The sequence below is a fragment of the Diadema antillarum genome, unplaced genomic scaffold, assembly GCF_040938485.1.
Source record: "Diadema antillarum isolate AM-2024a unplaced genomic scaffold, OU_Dant_1.0 scf00000081, whole genome shotgun sequence".
In the NCBI taxonomy this organism is placed as follows: Eukaryota; Metazoa; Echinodermata; class Echinoidea; order Diadematoida; family Diadematidae; genus Diadema; species Diadema antillarum.
The window spans coordinates 402,240-419,518 of NW_027270970.1; the positions used below are offsets into that span (position 1 = coordinate 402,240).

The following is a 17,279-nucleotide window of genomic DNA, read 5'->3' on the forward strand; positions in this document are numbered from 1 at the left end:
TAAGATAATCACTTTCAGGTAGAACATGCATAATACAGTGTATGTACTAAGTTTCAAGATAACTTGAGCCACTTCCGAGATATGGAGGAAAAAGTTAGTTCAGCACTTTCACTTGATTTTTGACCTTTTGACCTTTGAGGCAAAGAAAGAAGAAAAAAAAAACTTTCCAGAGAATTTCTATTAGGTTACACATGCATACACCAAGTGTAAAAAAAAAATAACCCTGCTGGCATTACATAAATATGAGGGAAATAGTAAAATTTTGAAGTGTTGCACTTGACCTTTGACCCCTGACCTTTGACCCCATGAACCCTACATTCTCTAGATAATCACTTCCAGTCAGTACATGTATATACTATGTTCCATGAAGATACCTTGAACAATTTTCCAAGGTACGGAGAAAAAAAAGAAGTTTTAATATTTTTACTTGACCTTTTGACCTTTGACCTTTGACCTCACGACCCAAACTTTCACCAGAGAATTTTAATTGGGTAATACATGTATACACTAAGTTTCAAGAAAATATCTTCAGGCATTCAATAGATATGGTGGAAATAGTGAAATTTTATGTATTTGACCCTGACCTTTTGACCTTTGACCTTTGACCTCATGACCCAAACCTTCACCAGGGAATCTTAATTGGGTAATACATGTATACATTAAGTTTCAAGAAAATATCTTCAGGCATTCAATAGATATGGTGGAAATAGTGAAATTTTATGTATTTGACCCTGACCTTTTGACCTTTGACCTTTGACCTCATGACCCAAACTTTCACCAGAGAATTTTAATTGGGTAATACATGTATACACTAAGTTTCAAGAAAATATCTTCAGGCATTCAATAGATATGGTGGAAATAGTGAAATTTTATGTATTTGACCTTGACCTTTTGACCTTTGACCTTGAGCATGTGCACCCAAAAGTTGATAGGCACAACTTCACCCCCTAATACACATACATGCCAAGTTTCATTAGGATACCTCAACAGGTTTTGATAGTTACCTTGTCCACAAAATTCATTACGGACGGACGGAAGGACGGACGGAAGGACGGACGGACGGACGGACGGACGGAAGGACGGACGGACGGACGGACGGACGGACGGACAACCCGAAAACATAATGCCTCCGGCACCACTTCGTGGCGGAGGCATAAAAACTCCCTACCGTGGGAGGGGGGACACCCCCCTCCCACACCCTCCCCCCGCTCGGTCGCTCCGCTCCCTCGCAAAGGCAAAGGTCCAAAAATTTTGATTACGACCCCCCCCCCAGAAAAAATCCTGGATACACCCCTGCTTACGTCCCTTCAGATGCAAGCCAGTTTATACCAAAACTTGATAAAGAAACGACGTACAAAGAATAAACGTATAGCTGACAGACCGTTCAGACACTAATCTCAACCGTTCTGGAAAACGTTGTATAGATTCATAGTTTCTATAAGTTTTTACTAGGCCTATTTAGATAATATACAAATATTTTTTATTCATTTTTTGGCTAAATCGCGTCCCACCTGAGAGAGCTTCGTGGCCCGTTGGTTAAAAAGCGGGGCTCTAGGTCATTATACAGGAAATATTGCCTCATTTGGTTCTTGTCTTTCTGCATAGTTGCTTAGCTCCACTCCCCTTCCAATATTTGGATTATTTGGATCTTTTCTAAATCACACATCAAACCACGTCAAGTCTCTATTCATAAAATGCTATGCTTGCGAAATAGATACTCGATACAGCACTGTCCTTGTATCGCTTGGCACACAATGTATGATATGGCCTACAATTTGTAACAAATACAAATGTTTGCCCTTCAGAAGCATTCATGCTGGCAATTCTTGCACAGTGTTATTTAATAGCATTCTGAAAGTATGAACTTACTTTGCATATAAACAACAGGAAAGACATACTGTATATAACCTTCATTATTTGTGATTATCACTGTACAGATTGTGAACTATCAGGCAAATGTGGATTCCACTAAAGAATACATCAGAGAAAAGAATGTTCAAGGGGCTGAGTTGTCACAATGATTAGCTCCTCACTTACATAAATCTTAAGTAATCAAACCCGTATGTGACAGTACGAAGCAACAATCAAGTATGCATCATTGCTGAGAGCAAAGAGGTCATTACTTCCGTTTTCCAAATTTCAAGCTTCTTGGAAATGTTTCAGTGTTACATTATGACATTCATACTATTACTGCATACACAACGACAGCAGAAAGAAACAAATACACACACTCACACATACATGTGTGGCAGAAAGTCACATGTGCGCAGCTCTCAGTGAACAACTCTGCAGGAGGTTCCATCTAGGACCCCGTTTACAGTGACTGAAAGGGCCGGGCTCGGCCACGGCCGAGCCCAGCCTTCATTTCACTGTAAACGTGCAAAAGGCCAAATACGGTACCAAAATCGGCCGCGCATTTGGCCAAGCCCTGAAGGTAGTCTCGGCCGCGGCTCAGCCACAGCCGAGCCCTGCCTTTTCTCACTGTAAACACAAACTGGGCCAAATGCGGTACCAAATTCAGTCTGGCTTCCAGACCCTCTGCCCATACTATTTCAGTATTCAGGATATTGACGCCCTCAACGTGGAAAACTAGTATAGTTTAAGGTGGTTTGGGCCTTTGCCTCTTCGGCAAAGGCGGCGACTTCGTTGCGGGGTGGTGACTTTGTCGCCGCGAAGTCCAGTTGGCAAAGGTTCTGGAAAACAGAAATTGTGACCGGCGCGCTCTCAATAATAGTCGTTTGTTTACAAGCAGAGCGCCACTTCGACAAAATATTGAAAGGTTTGAATTAAAAGCCCGCGCCGAGCCCGGCACTGTAAACGGACAGAATTGCGGGGTTCGGCCCCGCAATTGAGGCCGGGCTCGGCCGCGGCTCAGCCCAGCCCCACACTGTAAACGGGGTCTAGTTCTCATCCACAGACACAAAAAGAATCCTCCATTCATCTCATCACAATAAACTTTTAACTGTATAGTTTGAATCACCATAGAAATCAGTCTGATAGACACCATGTACACATAGAGGTTTTGGCAATAGTGGTGGCCCAGGGCCACTAAAAATTCATGTTAGGCCACCAAATTTTCACAAAAACGTTAATTGAGCAGCTAATATTGAAACCGGATTGTTATTTTGGGGCCACCAGTGAAAAAAAAAAGTGAGTGTCAAGCCCTGACATATGGTACTTCTCAGTACCATCATACCCTGGAGTACTGTGTTGTATGGCACAACCACGTGTTCGTATGATGTATATTTACACACTGCCATCATGGTGCTCAAAACTTAGCATTTGGTGATAATGATCCCAACGCTAATTCAGCCCTATTATGAAGTCTGTTTTATTTTGGGGTTTTATGCCATAAATAGCATAATAATGTGATCACTGGCGATGTGTGGGTGGTAAGCACTAATGTTATGGTGCTGCTGCACTGCTGAGCTCATTCTTGCAACAAAATTTTCTTCCATAAGGCACTAAAATTACTTTTATCCATTTTATTTTGATCCAGGGTACAGTATTTTTAAAAAAAAGTTAATTCAACAAAATGGCAGCTACTTGGTAGCCAAGATACCCAAAAACTGCATCATATACATCAGCTGTCACCATCTCACTCTGTTAAATTTTGAAGACTTAAATCAGAGAAAACTGTAAAAATATTACAAAGGTGGTCTGTCGGGATGCATTATAAGAAATCTGACATTTGAATTGATGAATATAAGATCAGCCCAAAACCAAAGTTGGCTTTCATCTTTAGAGATACATTGTAAAATAATGCAAATATGGATAATGATTCTAATGACTGTTTTATGTTTCAATTTGTATACATAACATCCTCAGAACTGAAAAATTAAAAATATGAGGACTTTATTGTCAAATTCTTGTGGATAGATTTGGGTCTTTCCTATATTCATGTATTCATGTATGCTTGTCTGCTCTTTTCTTGATTACAAGGAAAGTATCTTTTTTCAATAAAATGGGACATATTACTTATTGTAGGAAAGATTTGAATTAATCGTTTTATAATCAAGAAACCCTTGTTCGGCAACTGTCTCAGGCTTTCATGGGGGTTATGTAAAGCAAAGTGGGCAAACTATATGCAGTCGTGTTCAGCTTCTATCTATTAGCACTAGCAGCGTATTAGTCTAGTTCTAGCCTTTTTCAGAGAATTTAGTTTCTCGCAAGCAATGACGTATGGCTATATCTAAAGCAAGCTGCATTTCTTTGAATAAAAGCATAGCATTTCTGCCTCCACTAGCATTACCCAAAACTATGTCTAATGTTCATAAACATTCTGGGCCCTGTTTCATAAAGCTGTTCGTAAAGTTACGAATGACTTACGATCGACTGGTGATCAGTTCTGATGTGCTATAGTTATCAGAATTTCAATAATTCATCACAACAACTGATCACCAGTCGTTCGTAAGTCGTTCATAACTGTATGAACAGCTTAATGAAACAACCCCCAGATGAGTTTGAAATCTGGTAGCATTGAAAGTCTCAATAATATTCAAATCTTGTGTGTTAAAGGCAACAAAATCTAGAGATTTTCTTGTCAAATAAATCTTTGCATTAAAAGGTAAAATTGAATTTACTATCTATCATGATAAGTATCCATGCAGTTCAAAAACAAAATAAAACAATCCAAAACTCTGTCACTTCACATCATATCATTCATTCATTACTTAATTCTCTCATTTATCCTTGTCATTTTTACATGATTACACAGAGTTAAAGACTTGCTCATCAAAAATGGTCTGAGCTGAGCAGTGATCTAAAAAAAATGTTCAAGATATTACTTTTGATGCATATGTGTCGGTCACTTGTATCACAAAACACCCTACAATATAAAATCTTCGCAATGAAGCTGAAAATATAAGGAGTTATCACTATTTTTCTCAATAAACCATAACTGTAGACGGTTTAGTCTGGAAACATTTTTTATAACTATTGTTCACATTTTGTATATTTAATCGATTATACTGATTTAAATTTTTACATTGGTTGTTTCTATCCCTAACTCACATTTTAGAACCATTTTGAAGCACTGGGTTTTTGTTTCAACTGCAAATGGTAAATTATGCCTTTAATATCAGGCAATCTTCTATCGAATGATGCAATACAAAGGGGACGTCATAGGCTTATGTTAGGCAATGATGATGAACTTTGACGAACCGACTTTTTAATTATTTAATGTATCACTGACAATACTAATCAATTTTATGTCATTTGTGTATATGATGCAGCATCACAAGGGACCAATAGATATTTGCATGCAAACACACAGTTATAAATATCTGTAAATATATGAATATATTATAAAAAGGTTATATTAGATGAAGCAGAGTTCCTATGAGACTATTACAGATTTTGAGTGTGATTATTTGTACATATGCTTCTCCAAAATATTTTCCCTCCCTGAATATGCCTTCACTGTTTCATAAATCTTGTTTGTATCTGAACATGAGAAAAGTTGTGGCCATTTTGCTCGTAAAAAATCAAATCATTCCTATACACAAGTGAAATCATATTCCCCATTTGAGCCATAACAAGCAGTGCAGGTATATCTTTGCTTGTGACGTGGATAAACATAGTCCCATATATTAAAATTGATGATTTGTTGAATCACTTGATAAAGTGATGATTCAATGTACAGATTGGAAGTGTGTACCTGGTCATGAGTAATGATTCAGCTTTTCATCGATGCACGCCATGTTCATGTTCACATGCATAGCATTTGTTTTTGCACGAATTCCTATGATTTAATAAGCACTTTTGAACAATTCTATTCTAAAACACCCATGCAAAATCTTACAAGACTGTAGAGGATAGCTGATTATGGCTTATGAATATCTGTAGCCTTTACTCAATGACAGAAGGATTCTCTACATTTTTGTCTCTTTTTATTTACAATAATGACCATTTGTAAGCATGTTCCATAATACTTTTAACTCTTCCGTGTTATGCCAAATAATCAGTGCTTGAAAGCCTGCTAAGCAGATGTTACATTACAATCCAGTTGTCACATGACAGCATTGAGTCCATTAGAACAGATAACAGCAGTTAGAAAAAAAAGCACAAACATGACAATTAATAATTATAATACTCGGCCATTAGTGTATAGGAGGCAAGCGGGTTATCGAAGGTGTAGAAAGGAATCTCTCCGCAGGGAAGATTTTCCAAACTCACTAGTGCGAAGATGTGCCGGGAGTTCGTCCTCATCGTCACTTGGTTCCCTCCTATCGGCACCTGCGTTACCTAGGTGAGTGGTGTGGGGATAGAATTCTTATTTGTTACACATAGAAGACAGACAGGTAGCAAAAGCTTCCTGGGATGGCCATCTTGATATAATTGACAGTGACTTGAGAAGAGACTAAACTCCACTTGAGCTCCAAATGAAGATCTGTGAATAAAATGAGATTTTTCATGTCCAACTCACCTTTTAACAAGATCAAAAGCATACATGTTTCAGACACTGAATAATTCTGGCTGACCCAGGTACAGTGAAGCACATGCACTGACTTATGACCTTTGAACTTTGACCTTTGACACATCAGTCTCACATTTCTAATATTCCACTCCCATCCATAGTCATCCCCTCCGAATCTGTTTTTGTTTCTTTTTATCTTTTTTTTTTTAAACACGTGGATCAATTGCTCTGGGCCAAATTGAACGCTTGCAATTGTTGAATTCGTAAATAGGGCATGTCTAAAGATTTTTAAAAAAAGGAAGAAAATTGACTGAGTTGTCTGTATTGGCTGACAATGGCAAAAAAAGGGGACAAAGCCACGACTAATGGGCCTGGGTTGATTCCAGAGCAGGATATCAGGCGACAGACTCTCAACACTAACACTGGGTGATAATGGGTGCTTTAGAGTGGGTGGAATGGCAAAAAAAAAAAATATATTATACCATTTTCTATAATCCTTCCACACCCAGCTCTGTACCTTTTATGAGATCCCACTGAATTCATGATCTTGTCCACATGATTTTCAAAACTCATTTCAACAAATGCTGCGGTGGCTACACTGAAGAAATAATGGCACACTGAGAAAGCTGTATTTTGATGTTCAAACTGATGAAATATTACACCAGGATACATACATTTCTTTACAATAACCAACCCTTCATCAGATTCTTAGAAAAAAAAAAACTTTTGAAACATTACCATGCTAACGAACCATTTTACATAACTGTTTATCCTAACATTACTATCTATAGGAAAATTGATATGGTATATCTGGTTGCAGATCTTTGTTATTGTTGTTTTTTCAAAGCATTTGGTATCATTTGCAGTTGCCTTTTTTCCAAGTTTATATTTTCACACAGCATTAGCTACATTAGTAGAATGTATGACCATTTAGCTCAAATTTTCAGGGTGAAAACACTGTAAAACAGTACCTTTAAGAATGTGATGTTTCATTGTCCTCACACCACGCAGTATATCTAGAATTGTGCTCCTATCTAAACACCATATCTTTCAAAACATATCATATAATTCTCTCCCCAATGTTATCTCAATGGTAAACATTTCTTCTTCTTTTTTTCATTTCCACTATGGACAATCAAATTTACAGCGAGAGAGATAACACATATTTGCATAACATTATCCAGTCTTCTTGATTTCATCTATTCCAGCTCAGAATGATTTTGTTCATAGAAACTGGTCGCCTCAGTGTGCATAAATATGATGGAAATTTGTGATTTGGAAATTTGTAATTTGGGCAATTCAAGTAGTGACATCTATTGGTCAGGAATGATAAACATCACCAGAATCAATCATATAGGCATAAATGATCTAAACAAGGAATTTCTCTGATCCCTTTATATTTACTGCTTTATGACCTGCATGAGCAAGTTTCATGCAGCAAGCAAGAAGGAATAAATAAAACCATAATGTTGTCACTGTTATCAATATAGATGTTCTATACAGACCAGGGGGAAAAAACAGAATTGTTACCAATTATATTTCTTTTCAATTTTTGCTATGCACAATCAGTAAGGAAGTGCTCTTTTATATATATGCAAACAATTTTCATTGATATGGTCTATTTAATTTCAATGTATAGGAAGTAGCGAGTCAAATAAGTATTCCATCTTGCACTAGACTTTGATCCAGCAGTTTATATCAATATGTCCAATTTTCTCCTCAATGGATAATCACCTAATGCCAGGCATTTAAAGCTAAATTCACCATACTGATGTCTTCAGCCAGCTTCTTAAAAGCCTTGTGATGAGAAACATATGTCTGGCAATTCACCACACACCCAAAAGGAGGACATTTGGACTAAATTGGAATGCCTTAGCAGCACACTTTGACCCCAGGTCAAGATCAGTTTTCAGCCCAGCCCAGCCCAGCCTTACCTACCCCTCAGGGAAGCAGAGAATTGATGGATATGATAAACACATTCAAAGGGAGTGACTCTATGTACAGACATCCATCAAACATCCATCATATTTTCTGGACTTAGTAAAGCTGCACACAATTTCACAGCTAAATAGCTGCTAAAAGCTTAAATTACCCCAAGAGTTGAATTTGAAGCATTTATTCTCCCAAACAACACCGCTAAGCCTGACAAGCTTCAGTGCACAATACATAGACCTTCAAGTATATTCCTGAATATGAAACAAAGTATATATGGTGAGCTTTTACATCAGTCATGAATGAAATTAGCATTTCAAAAAAAGTGTATACATGCTTCCATTCTCAGTAAATCATTTTCCTTGGCAATTCAACATAGACAACTTGAAAATGGCGTGCATGTATATTGATCTGCCAATCCCATCAGTGGTATCAGGCAGCCATAGATGTGGATGTCCTGTTGCCATGGAGAAGAAATGTGTTTGCTGCCTGTTGCCATGACGACAAGATTGCAGCGCCTCTCTAAATGGCAGTAAAGGTGCTGGCAGTGCACAGCCTTTTCTCATCAAGGTGCAGAAATCGAGACTGCAGAGCTCAGCAAGATTGCGAACCAAAGTCCAAGTCAGCTCTCTAGGAGAGGCTTAGTGTACATTGTATTGATATTGGATTCTAATTTCTACTGACATTGGATTGCATAGCTCATGCGGAAAGCCTCAGTATACATATATCTCTTTTGTCTTTATATATTAACCCACATACATCCATGGAAATATAAACAAGAAATTGTAAAATAATCAGAATACATTTCTTTATAAGAGTTTTAATCCATCACATACCAAATGTAAGTAAATTGTAATGAGGTATATAATCATATCCATACTTTTTTATTTTGCTATACAAGGAATTACAAAGTGTTTAACTGAAGGGCATTAGTAAAGAGAACATCACCAATTTAAACCTGCTAACTGTTAGCCCAAGATTTCAGAAGCACAGTGACCATGGTACCAGTAAAAAAAAATCAGAGATATTCATACCCTGATTAGTAACTTTGTATATACAGCTGGCTGACTGGTTGTTAATATCGAGGATAGGAATAAATCAAGAAGAAAGAGACAGTACAAAAATTACAGTTTAGACAATACAGCTTTCCCTGGAGTTGGTCTTTGTATTAAAAGGATTGCTCTCTGATACAGCACCTGTTTGTAGGTACTACATCTTCTATTTCTGTTTTCCATTTTTACCCTTCTCAACCTCTCATTATCTCTAGCTCTTTTAATCTGATCTCTCTTTCTTTGTCTATACTTCTACACATTCTACTCTTTGACACTAATATATTGTTATCCACATCTTCTATTTCTGTTTTCCATCTTTACCCTTCTCAATCTCTCATTATCTCTATCTCTTTTAATCTGATCTTTCTTTCTTTGTCTATACTTCTATACTTCTACACATTCTACTCTTTGACACTAATATATTGTTATCCACATCTTCTATTTCTGTTTTCCGTTTTTCATCTTTACCCTTCTCAATCTCTCATTATCTCTATCTCTTTTAATCTGATCTTTCTTTCTTTGTCTATACTTCTACACATTCTACTCTTTGACACTAGTATATTGTTACATTCATGTCATTCTCACACAGTTAAAGATATTAGTGACTACCAAATAATTCACAAGTACAAAATTATTCACAAGTGATCATGCATGCTCCAGGTCAACCAACTTTCATTCTAATCCAACTTGCCACTCTCAAGATTTCATAATTTGTCCAATGGCTGTTTTGTTCTGACTGTCAGAATAACAGAGTAGCCTCTGGAGAAATATGTAAACGAATCTTACTGTATTTCTCCCCAATGCAACTGATTCTACCCTCTCATTGATTAATGGTATCAATATCAGGCTTTCAAGCGGGATAATGTAAAAAAGTAGGAATAAAGTAGGAACAAAATCTCTAAAAAAGTAGGGAAAAAGTAGGACATAAGAGGGAAAAAGTAGGGCATTTAAGAAAAAAAAAAGTAGGAATAAGTCAGGACATGTGCAGGCTTTTTGGAGTAGTTTTCGTCGATACTCACCAGAACTCTTGATGTTACATGTAAATCTTAATTTGTACTCACAACCTTGCTGCCTCAGCCTCACTTTTGCTCCTGGGAGAGCTTGGTATTATTTTGAGCAATGATGAGAGCTGGTTGAGCACTGCACAGGAGCAAAAGCTGAGGCTGGCAGCAGTCTTGTGGTTGATTGGTGTGTGTTATCCCTCTTTCATGCTGAAGAGGCTCTCCACACCAGTAAGAATCTGCAACTAGAGTCTACTCATCATTTCTGAATATAAATTATTCAAGTAGCCTTGCACATTTTTTTTTTGCGGGGTTTTTCACCAAAAAAGTAGGAAAAAGTAGGAAAAAGCAGGATTTTGAGCAAAAAAGTAGGAAAAGTAGGGACATCAGTAAAAAAGTAGGAAAAAGTAGGAAAAGTAGGGCCACTTGAAAGCCTGCAATATACTTCATCTATACACTTATCAAGGTAAGCAGAACCATCACCAGTAATAGGTAAAATAAAATGGTGGAGTATGGCATAATGTATGGCATTATGACACATCAGTATTACAAAAGTGAAATGAAATTGTTATGCACCATCTGGCTGGTCTCTGAAAGAAAGTTGAGAAAATGCTGAAGCAAATGTTAGATAACCAATCCGCGAAATCTTATATATAGTGAAATGAAATATCAGTGTTAGTGAACCCAAACCAGAATATGATGCAGAGGTAAATAAATCAAAGAGTTAGAGAAATTTATGTTAGAATACTAGCCTAGATTGGTGATCACATCTTTATCATAAGAAAGGTGAGGGCAGCATAGCCTGAGATCCCAGCACAGCAGGAGATGAGATGAGGAGAAATGGTCACCACTCAAGAGCAAAGAGTAAATGTGGGTGGGGACGGGGGAAGCCCCTTTACTTACATATGTGATGGTAAGGGAGGGAGTCCTCATCACGCCGGAACGAATTATTCCTGGATTTGGGTTTGTGGGAGGGTAATGGGGAGGGGCTCCGGGGTCTAGGAGCTACAGACGGAGGTGGCCCATGGTAACTATTTCGGGGGGACCTAGAGGAACGCAATGGGGAAGGGCTCCGTACACGCTCCTGAGGGTACAGCTCCTGAGGGTCAGAATCTGGGAGCTGTAAGTCTGGGATAGGAACTGGAGTGAGATGGAAAATTACAAACACATGAAATGAGAAACGGAGTGAATCACTTCATCACTTAACACCACAAATACAACAACAATACATACAAATATTTACCATAAAAAATAAGAGTAGATCAAAGATAAGGCTAGAGGAGATAATCAGAAAGGAAAGCATCACCTGATGGTGTCACATGATAGTGTCACATGATACTATCGCATGATAACTGACAGTCAAGATCCATCCTCCTCAACACATTCTTAGTTCTAATGTCAGTGTGTACACTAATTTCTGGTAGCACACTCAGTCTTCACAAATTTACACATCTCTTTTTGGCCACACAGTTTCTACCAATACATGAAACATTCACAACTTCCATGATAGTTAATGTTAAGATACCAACAAAACAGAGTAATTGTCTTTCCTTTTTTTTTCTGTCCACGCTATTTAAAAGCTCACAGCACTTTGTATCTTCATACACAAATTCATATAAACAAAAATATTTGCCATTTTTAATAATACAGATGACATTTGGTTGTGAAATGAGACTTCAAGAACCAGTCATCTAGAGATTGGTGTTGAATGATATCCCCATCACACCCCACTACTTCTCTTTGATGTAGTGGGGTGCACATCTCATGCTGCATAATCCTGCAGCCTGAGCACAGTGTGACTGCTGAGCCAACTCTCAGCCATGTTTCCCCTGGGCTTCCATTGGTGTATCAAAGTCAAGTTTCACAACAGGAAGCACCATGACATGTTACATGTGTTCAGGCAGGCCAACGTCCTTTTCTCTTCTGTAAATACACAATGTATTTGTGTTATGTGTATGCTTCAAAAGTATCTTTGTGTGTCCGTGTGTTCTTGTGATATGTGTGTGTGTCTGTACATCTATATGCCTTATTTCTCTTCTCAGGCTTTTCACAGGAGAGAGACAGCAAAAATTGAGAGGCAGGTGGAGGTTAAAGGTTACAGAAATTGTTTGTATGATCCACCAAGTCTCTACCATTACCATAGAGACATCAATGGATCACATACTGTACCAGAGTTACATGTTGTGAAGTGAAAGCTCAGACTACTGCTAGCATGAACTACAACTACAGATTGTGCAAATGTCCTTGTTATTTTGTGTAAACACTAATATAATTGTAGAGCGATTACTCGAGACAAGGTTTAATCCATGGCTTAATTGGTGCCAAATTCAACAGTCTGAAAATAACCCTGTAGCCTAGCTGTCCTGCTGTTTTCAATTTTTCGGAGGCAATTTTCATGGGACCACTAATGCCCTTTTGCAAGTAACAGCTGCAACCTTCCTCAAAATGCAAGATCTGTAGACGTAGAACCAAAGTCATTCTAAACTGATAGGATGTATGGAATAGACATGCGAAAATAGTGAGAGAGAGAGAGAGAGAGAGAGAGAGAGAGAGTCAGAGAGGGGGAAAGAAATGGAAAGGGATCTGAGAAAGAGGAATGATTGAGAGAGAATCAGAAAGGGACACTGCAAAAAGTCCGGTGTTAAATATGAAACACTGAGCTGGTGTTAGATTTCCGGTGCTCATTCATGGTGTTAGATTAACACCTCCAGGTGTCATTTCAAAATATAAATTTGATTTTTGAATAGTTTCTTAGTTACTGCACTTCTTGTTAATTTTGAACTTCAACAAGACGATAAAGAATTTTCCGATATGGTCTCCTATAGAAGCTGGACGGGTGTTATACCATTGAAATTAACACCACCAATATCAAATCAACACCATGCGGTGTCATTATTGAATTAACTCTAGCGCAGTGTCAAAAATATCACCAGCCACAGTGTCAAATTAACACCACGAAGTGCCAGGTGAACAATTTTTAACACCATCACAATACATTTTCTACACCTGTGGGTGTGGTCCTCTATTGAAACTTGATCGGTGTTAGATTTAACACCCGTGGTGTTAAATCTAACACCGATGTTTATACAGTGGAGAGAGAAACAAATGGAGAAAGAAGAAAGAGGAGAGGGGAGAGGAAGCATCTGTTCCAGTATGACGTACAGCATAACCTTAACCTTACACAACCTGCTAATAAATAACTCCAGGTGGCAGCAGAGGTCAATATTGAAATGTTCTCACTTCACTCCAGCATGAAAACAATTCTTCCCTAAAAAAATCCTAATATCTACCATGAGGCCCATTTACACTTGCTTGGAAAAATCGCGATTTTTCTAAAATCGCGACATTTGGGTGTAAGTTGCTAAGCAACTACACCCAAACGCCCTCGAAACATCGCCAGAAAAATCGCCAGCCGGAGTGCGATTTTTTGAAACATCGCGAAGTTTGAGGCGAAGTTAGCGAGTGTAAACCCAAGCTGCAGAAATATCGCGATTTTTCATCACGTGACTCTCGGTATCAGATTGCACCGGGAGTTCACGAGCGCTCCCGATCCCTCTTTGGAACGTGTAGAGAGCACGTCGGTCACTGGCCAGAGTACTAGTACACGGTATAGACAGCTGTGTACAGCCACAGGTCTAAACGGCCGATCCTCGGTCGGCTCGTGGTCTCTCACCTCCCCCTCCCTGATTAAACTAGTACACTGTATGTGAAAACTACTAGTACTACTGGTAGCAAACCTGAAGTTCTCCAACCACGTATCATCACCCCATGACAACTTAACAAAATAATGTTCTCCCAGAAATGCGTTGATTCAGATTGTGGGAGTGCCCGTACTGCTCTCGATATAGCACGTTGCTTGTGGAATACAGGACTCAGGAGTACGTAATAAGTGTATGTTCTTGCTGTCGCCTGATAAAATACCAGTCCTAACTTCCAAGTCTTACTTCCCACTTTCGTCATATCGGCGAAATTTCATGATCCTCCTGAATGCTGCTGTAGATGAAGTTTTACACACCTACTACGTATGTGATCTAATATAGCAAGCTATATAGTTTTACCGTAAGTAAACAGTCTCGAGAAGCACAAATTTATGTGTGCATTGTACTGATAAAAAGCCCTGGCTCAACGTTCCAACCAGCCAGCTGTGATCAAAATATACTGCACTGTACATGCAGTGAAAACGAACAGAATAGCGCGCGCTTCCACTCAGCTACCGTGTTGAAAACAGGTAAATTACGCATGCGCACTACCGACCAAAAAATCGCGATGTTTCGTGAAGCTCAAACTTCGCGTGCTTTTGCGCAAGTGTAAACGGTGGGACCAAAATATCGCGATTTTAAAAATCGCGATGTTAGTAAGTGTAAATGCGGCTATGTTCACCCACATCCATCCGGATCTACATGAAGTATTCTATCCACTCAAACACAATTCATCTTTCACAGGATGATAAAATAAATGATCCAATCCAGATATATCCCCAGGCGAGAAGCAATTTGACACTAATGGTCCTGTTATGTATGTCTCTCGACTTAACCCTCTCTGTGCTAGAGACTTTGGACAGTGTGTACCATGCTATATAGTTGTCTGTGCTCATCAAACTCTAAGAGCAAGGAGCCCTCCAGGGCATGTGGAATGGGGAGGGGGGGGGGGGAGGGGCAGCCCCTCCCTCAAACTTTTGGTTCATCCCCCCCTCCCCCCAAAAGAGAAAAAAATTGCCCATGAAAAAAAAAAAACCATGAATTTTAATCTCTAAAGATTCTGCCCTTTTTAGATCCTTCCCATCTAAGGGGGGTGAGGGACTATTGACACCCCCCCCCCCAAAAAAAAAAAAAAACATTCTGCAGTCCCTGCCCCTACCCAGAAATATTTAAAGGACAAGTTCACCTTCATAAACATAAGGATTGAGAGAATGCAACAATATTAGTAGAACACATCAGTGAAAGTTTGAGGAAAATTGGACAATCGATGCAAAAGTTATGAATTTTTAAAATTTTTGTGTTGGAACCGCTGGATGAGGAGACTACTACAGCTTGTGAGTCATATGCGTACAACAGTATAAAGAAAATGTAAAAGAAAATTCAACATATTTTCACTTTTTTCGCATAATAAAAGAGCTCTTGACTTGCCTCTTTCTAAAGGCAGGGGGAATAATATTGCCCATAACATTTGTCGGTAACGAGTCAGGGGAATGTGTACTTTTTTCAAAAGATGGAATTTTGTGAAATTCTCTTTATATTTTCCTTGTATTGTTGTACGCAAGTTATTCATACACTGCAGTAGTCTTCTCATCCAGCGGTTGCTGCACAAAAATTTAAAAAATTCATAACTTTTGAACGGATTGTCTGATTTTCCTCAAACTTTCAATGATGTGTTCTACTAATATTGCTACATTCTCTCAATCCTTATGTTTATAAAGGTGAACTTGTCCTTTAACTGAGGTGAAAATTTACCTGGGAGAAAGAAAAAATTGTTTTGCTTGTATTAGATGATGTCACATTAGCATATGAGTAAAGGACTGTGGTATCATTCAATACATCTCAAAAAGTAATGATGATTTGAACATCATTTCAGATGACATCAACTGTCTTTGTCACCCAGCCACAAGGTCACTTGCACTTTCTCTTTCTCTTGGTAGTAATGAAAACCCAAAACAACCATTACCTCAAACTTATGTGATTGTATCAGATTTTCAAAGAATGCATGATAACCTGTTATCCTTGACATAAATCAAGCAACCTATATAAAATATCATATCATAAGGGATGTTTCACTCACAAAAACAAAACAAATAAAGGGTATCACAAGCATAATGATACAGTCAAGTTAGATACCTTGGTACCCAGTACCAGTACCAGACTTTATAGGAAGTGATGAACTGGAAATACTAATATGTTGTATCACTGGATATTCATTTCCATATGACAATGACATCTAATCAATTCCTCTCTTCCTCTAGACTGACATACATTCTTTATTTTTTTTAATCTTTCATATGACATAAAATTTGATGCAATGACTTCTCTTGGGACAGTCAAGAAAAGTGGCAATATGAATTAATGTAATACATTAAATCTCTCATTTTTGGAGCGCAAAATCTCATTCCAGTCATCACAAGAAAAAATGGCTTTCCACTGCAAGGATTGAATAAGTTTAAGTGCAAGGTCTAAAAAAATATATCTGTAATGAGTTATACTTCACAGTCATGAAACATTGGCATTGTCACTGAGCTGAGCTGGGTTATTATTTTCTCTGATCCAAGACATCATGCAGTGATGCTTTCTACTTGCATTGCAGTCAAAACAAGTTATGATGAGAATCACTTCAGCTGCATTCACAGACACACAAAATTAATGGTTTTTGAAAAATCATTTTGTGCAAATTGTGATGCAAAAACCGATAGTTCCTGTGAGTGAATGGGGATGTGAGGTGGACTATACTTACTCTTAGCCCTCTGGTTTGAGGAGGCAGGCTGTGGAGGAGGAGTTGGGTCCTTGGGAACATCCATGCCAAGAGCATGACCAATCACATGTGCTGCAGATGGAGAGATTACCACAGAACATGGTCAAGGAAGGTGCTTGTGATGTCAGAGGAAGATGATTGTGATGTCAGAAGAAGATGGTTGTGATGTCAGAGGAAGATGATTGTGATGTCAGAGGAAGATGATTGTGATGTCAGAGGAAGATAATTGTGATGCCAGAGGAATGGTAAATGGAAGATAAAAGGATGAAAGGAAGAAATTTACATAGGTGGAGATAATATACCAATACAGGAGCAGAAAAAAGGACACAAGATAATAGGTAAGAATTGGAATGAGGGAAGAAAGAGGGGATAAGAAAAGAAAAGAAGAAATGGAAGAAAAAAAAGGAAACATGGAAG

The 17,279-nt window shown here is 38.3% G+C and overlaps 1 protein-coding gene across 4 annotated transcripts in view; it reads right to left on the minus strand.

Moving 5' to 3' along the window:
* The window catches only part of LOC139717740 (uncharacterized), a 75,752-nt gene that overhangs the window by 14,854 nt on the left and 43,619 nt on the right, over nt 1–17,279 (minus strand). For all 4 annotated transcript variants that reach the window (XM_071629243.1, XM_071629244.1, XM_071629245.1 and 1 more), the window contains one exon: nt 16,845–16,934. In XM_071629243.1, coding sequence (XP_071485344.1) covers nt 16,845–16,934 — 90 coding nt within the window. The remainder of the gene's footprint in view (nt 1–16,844; nt 16,935–17,279) is intronic.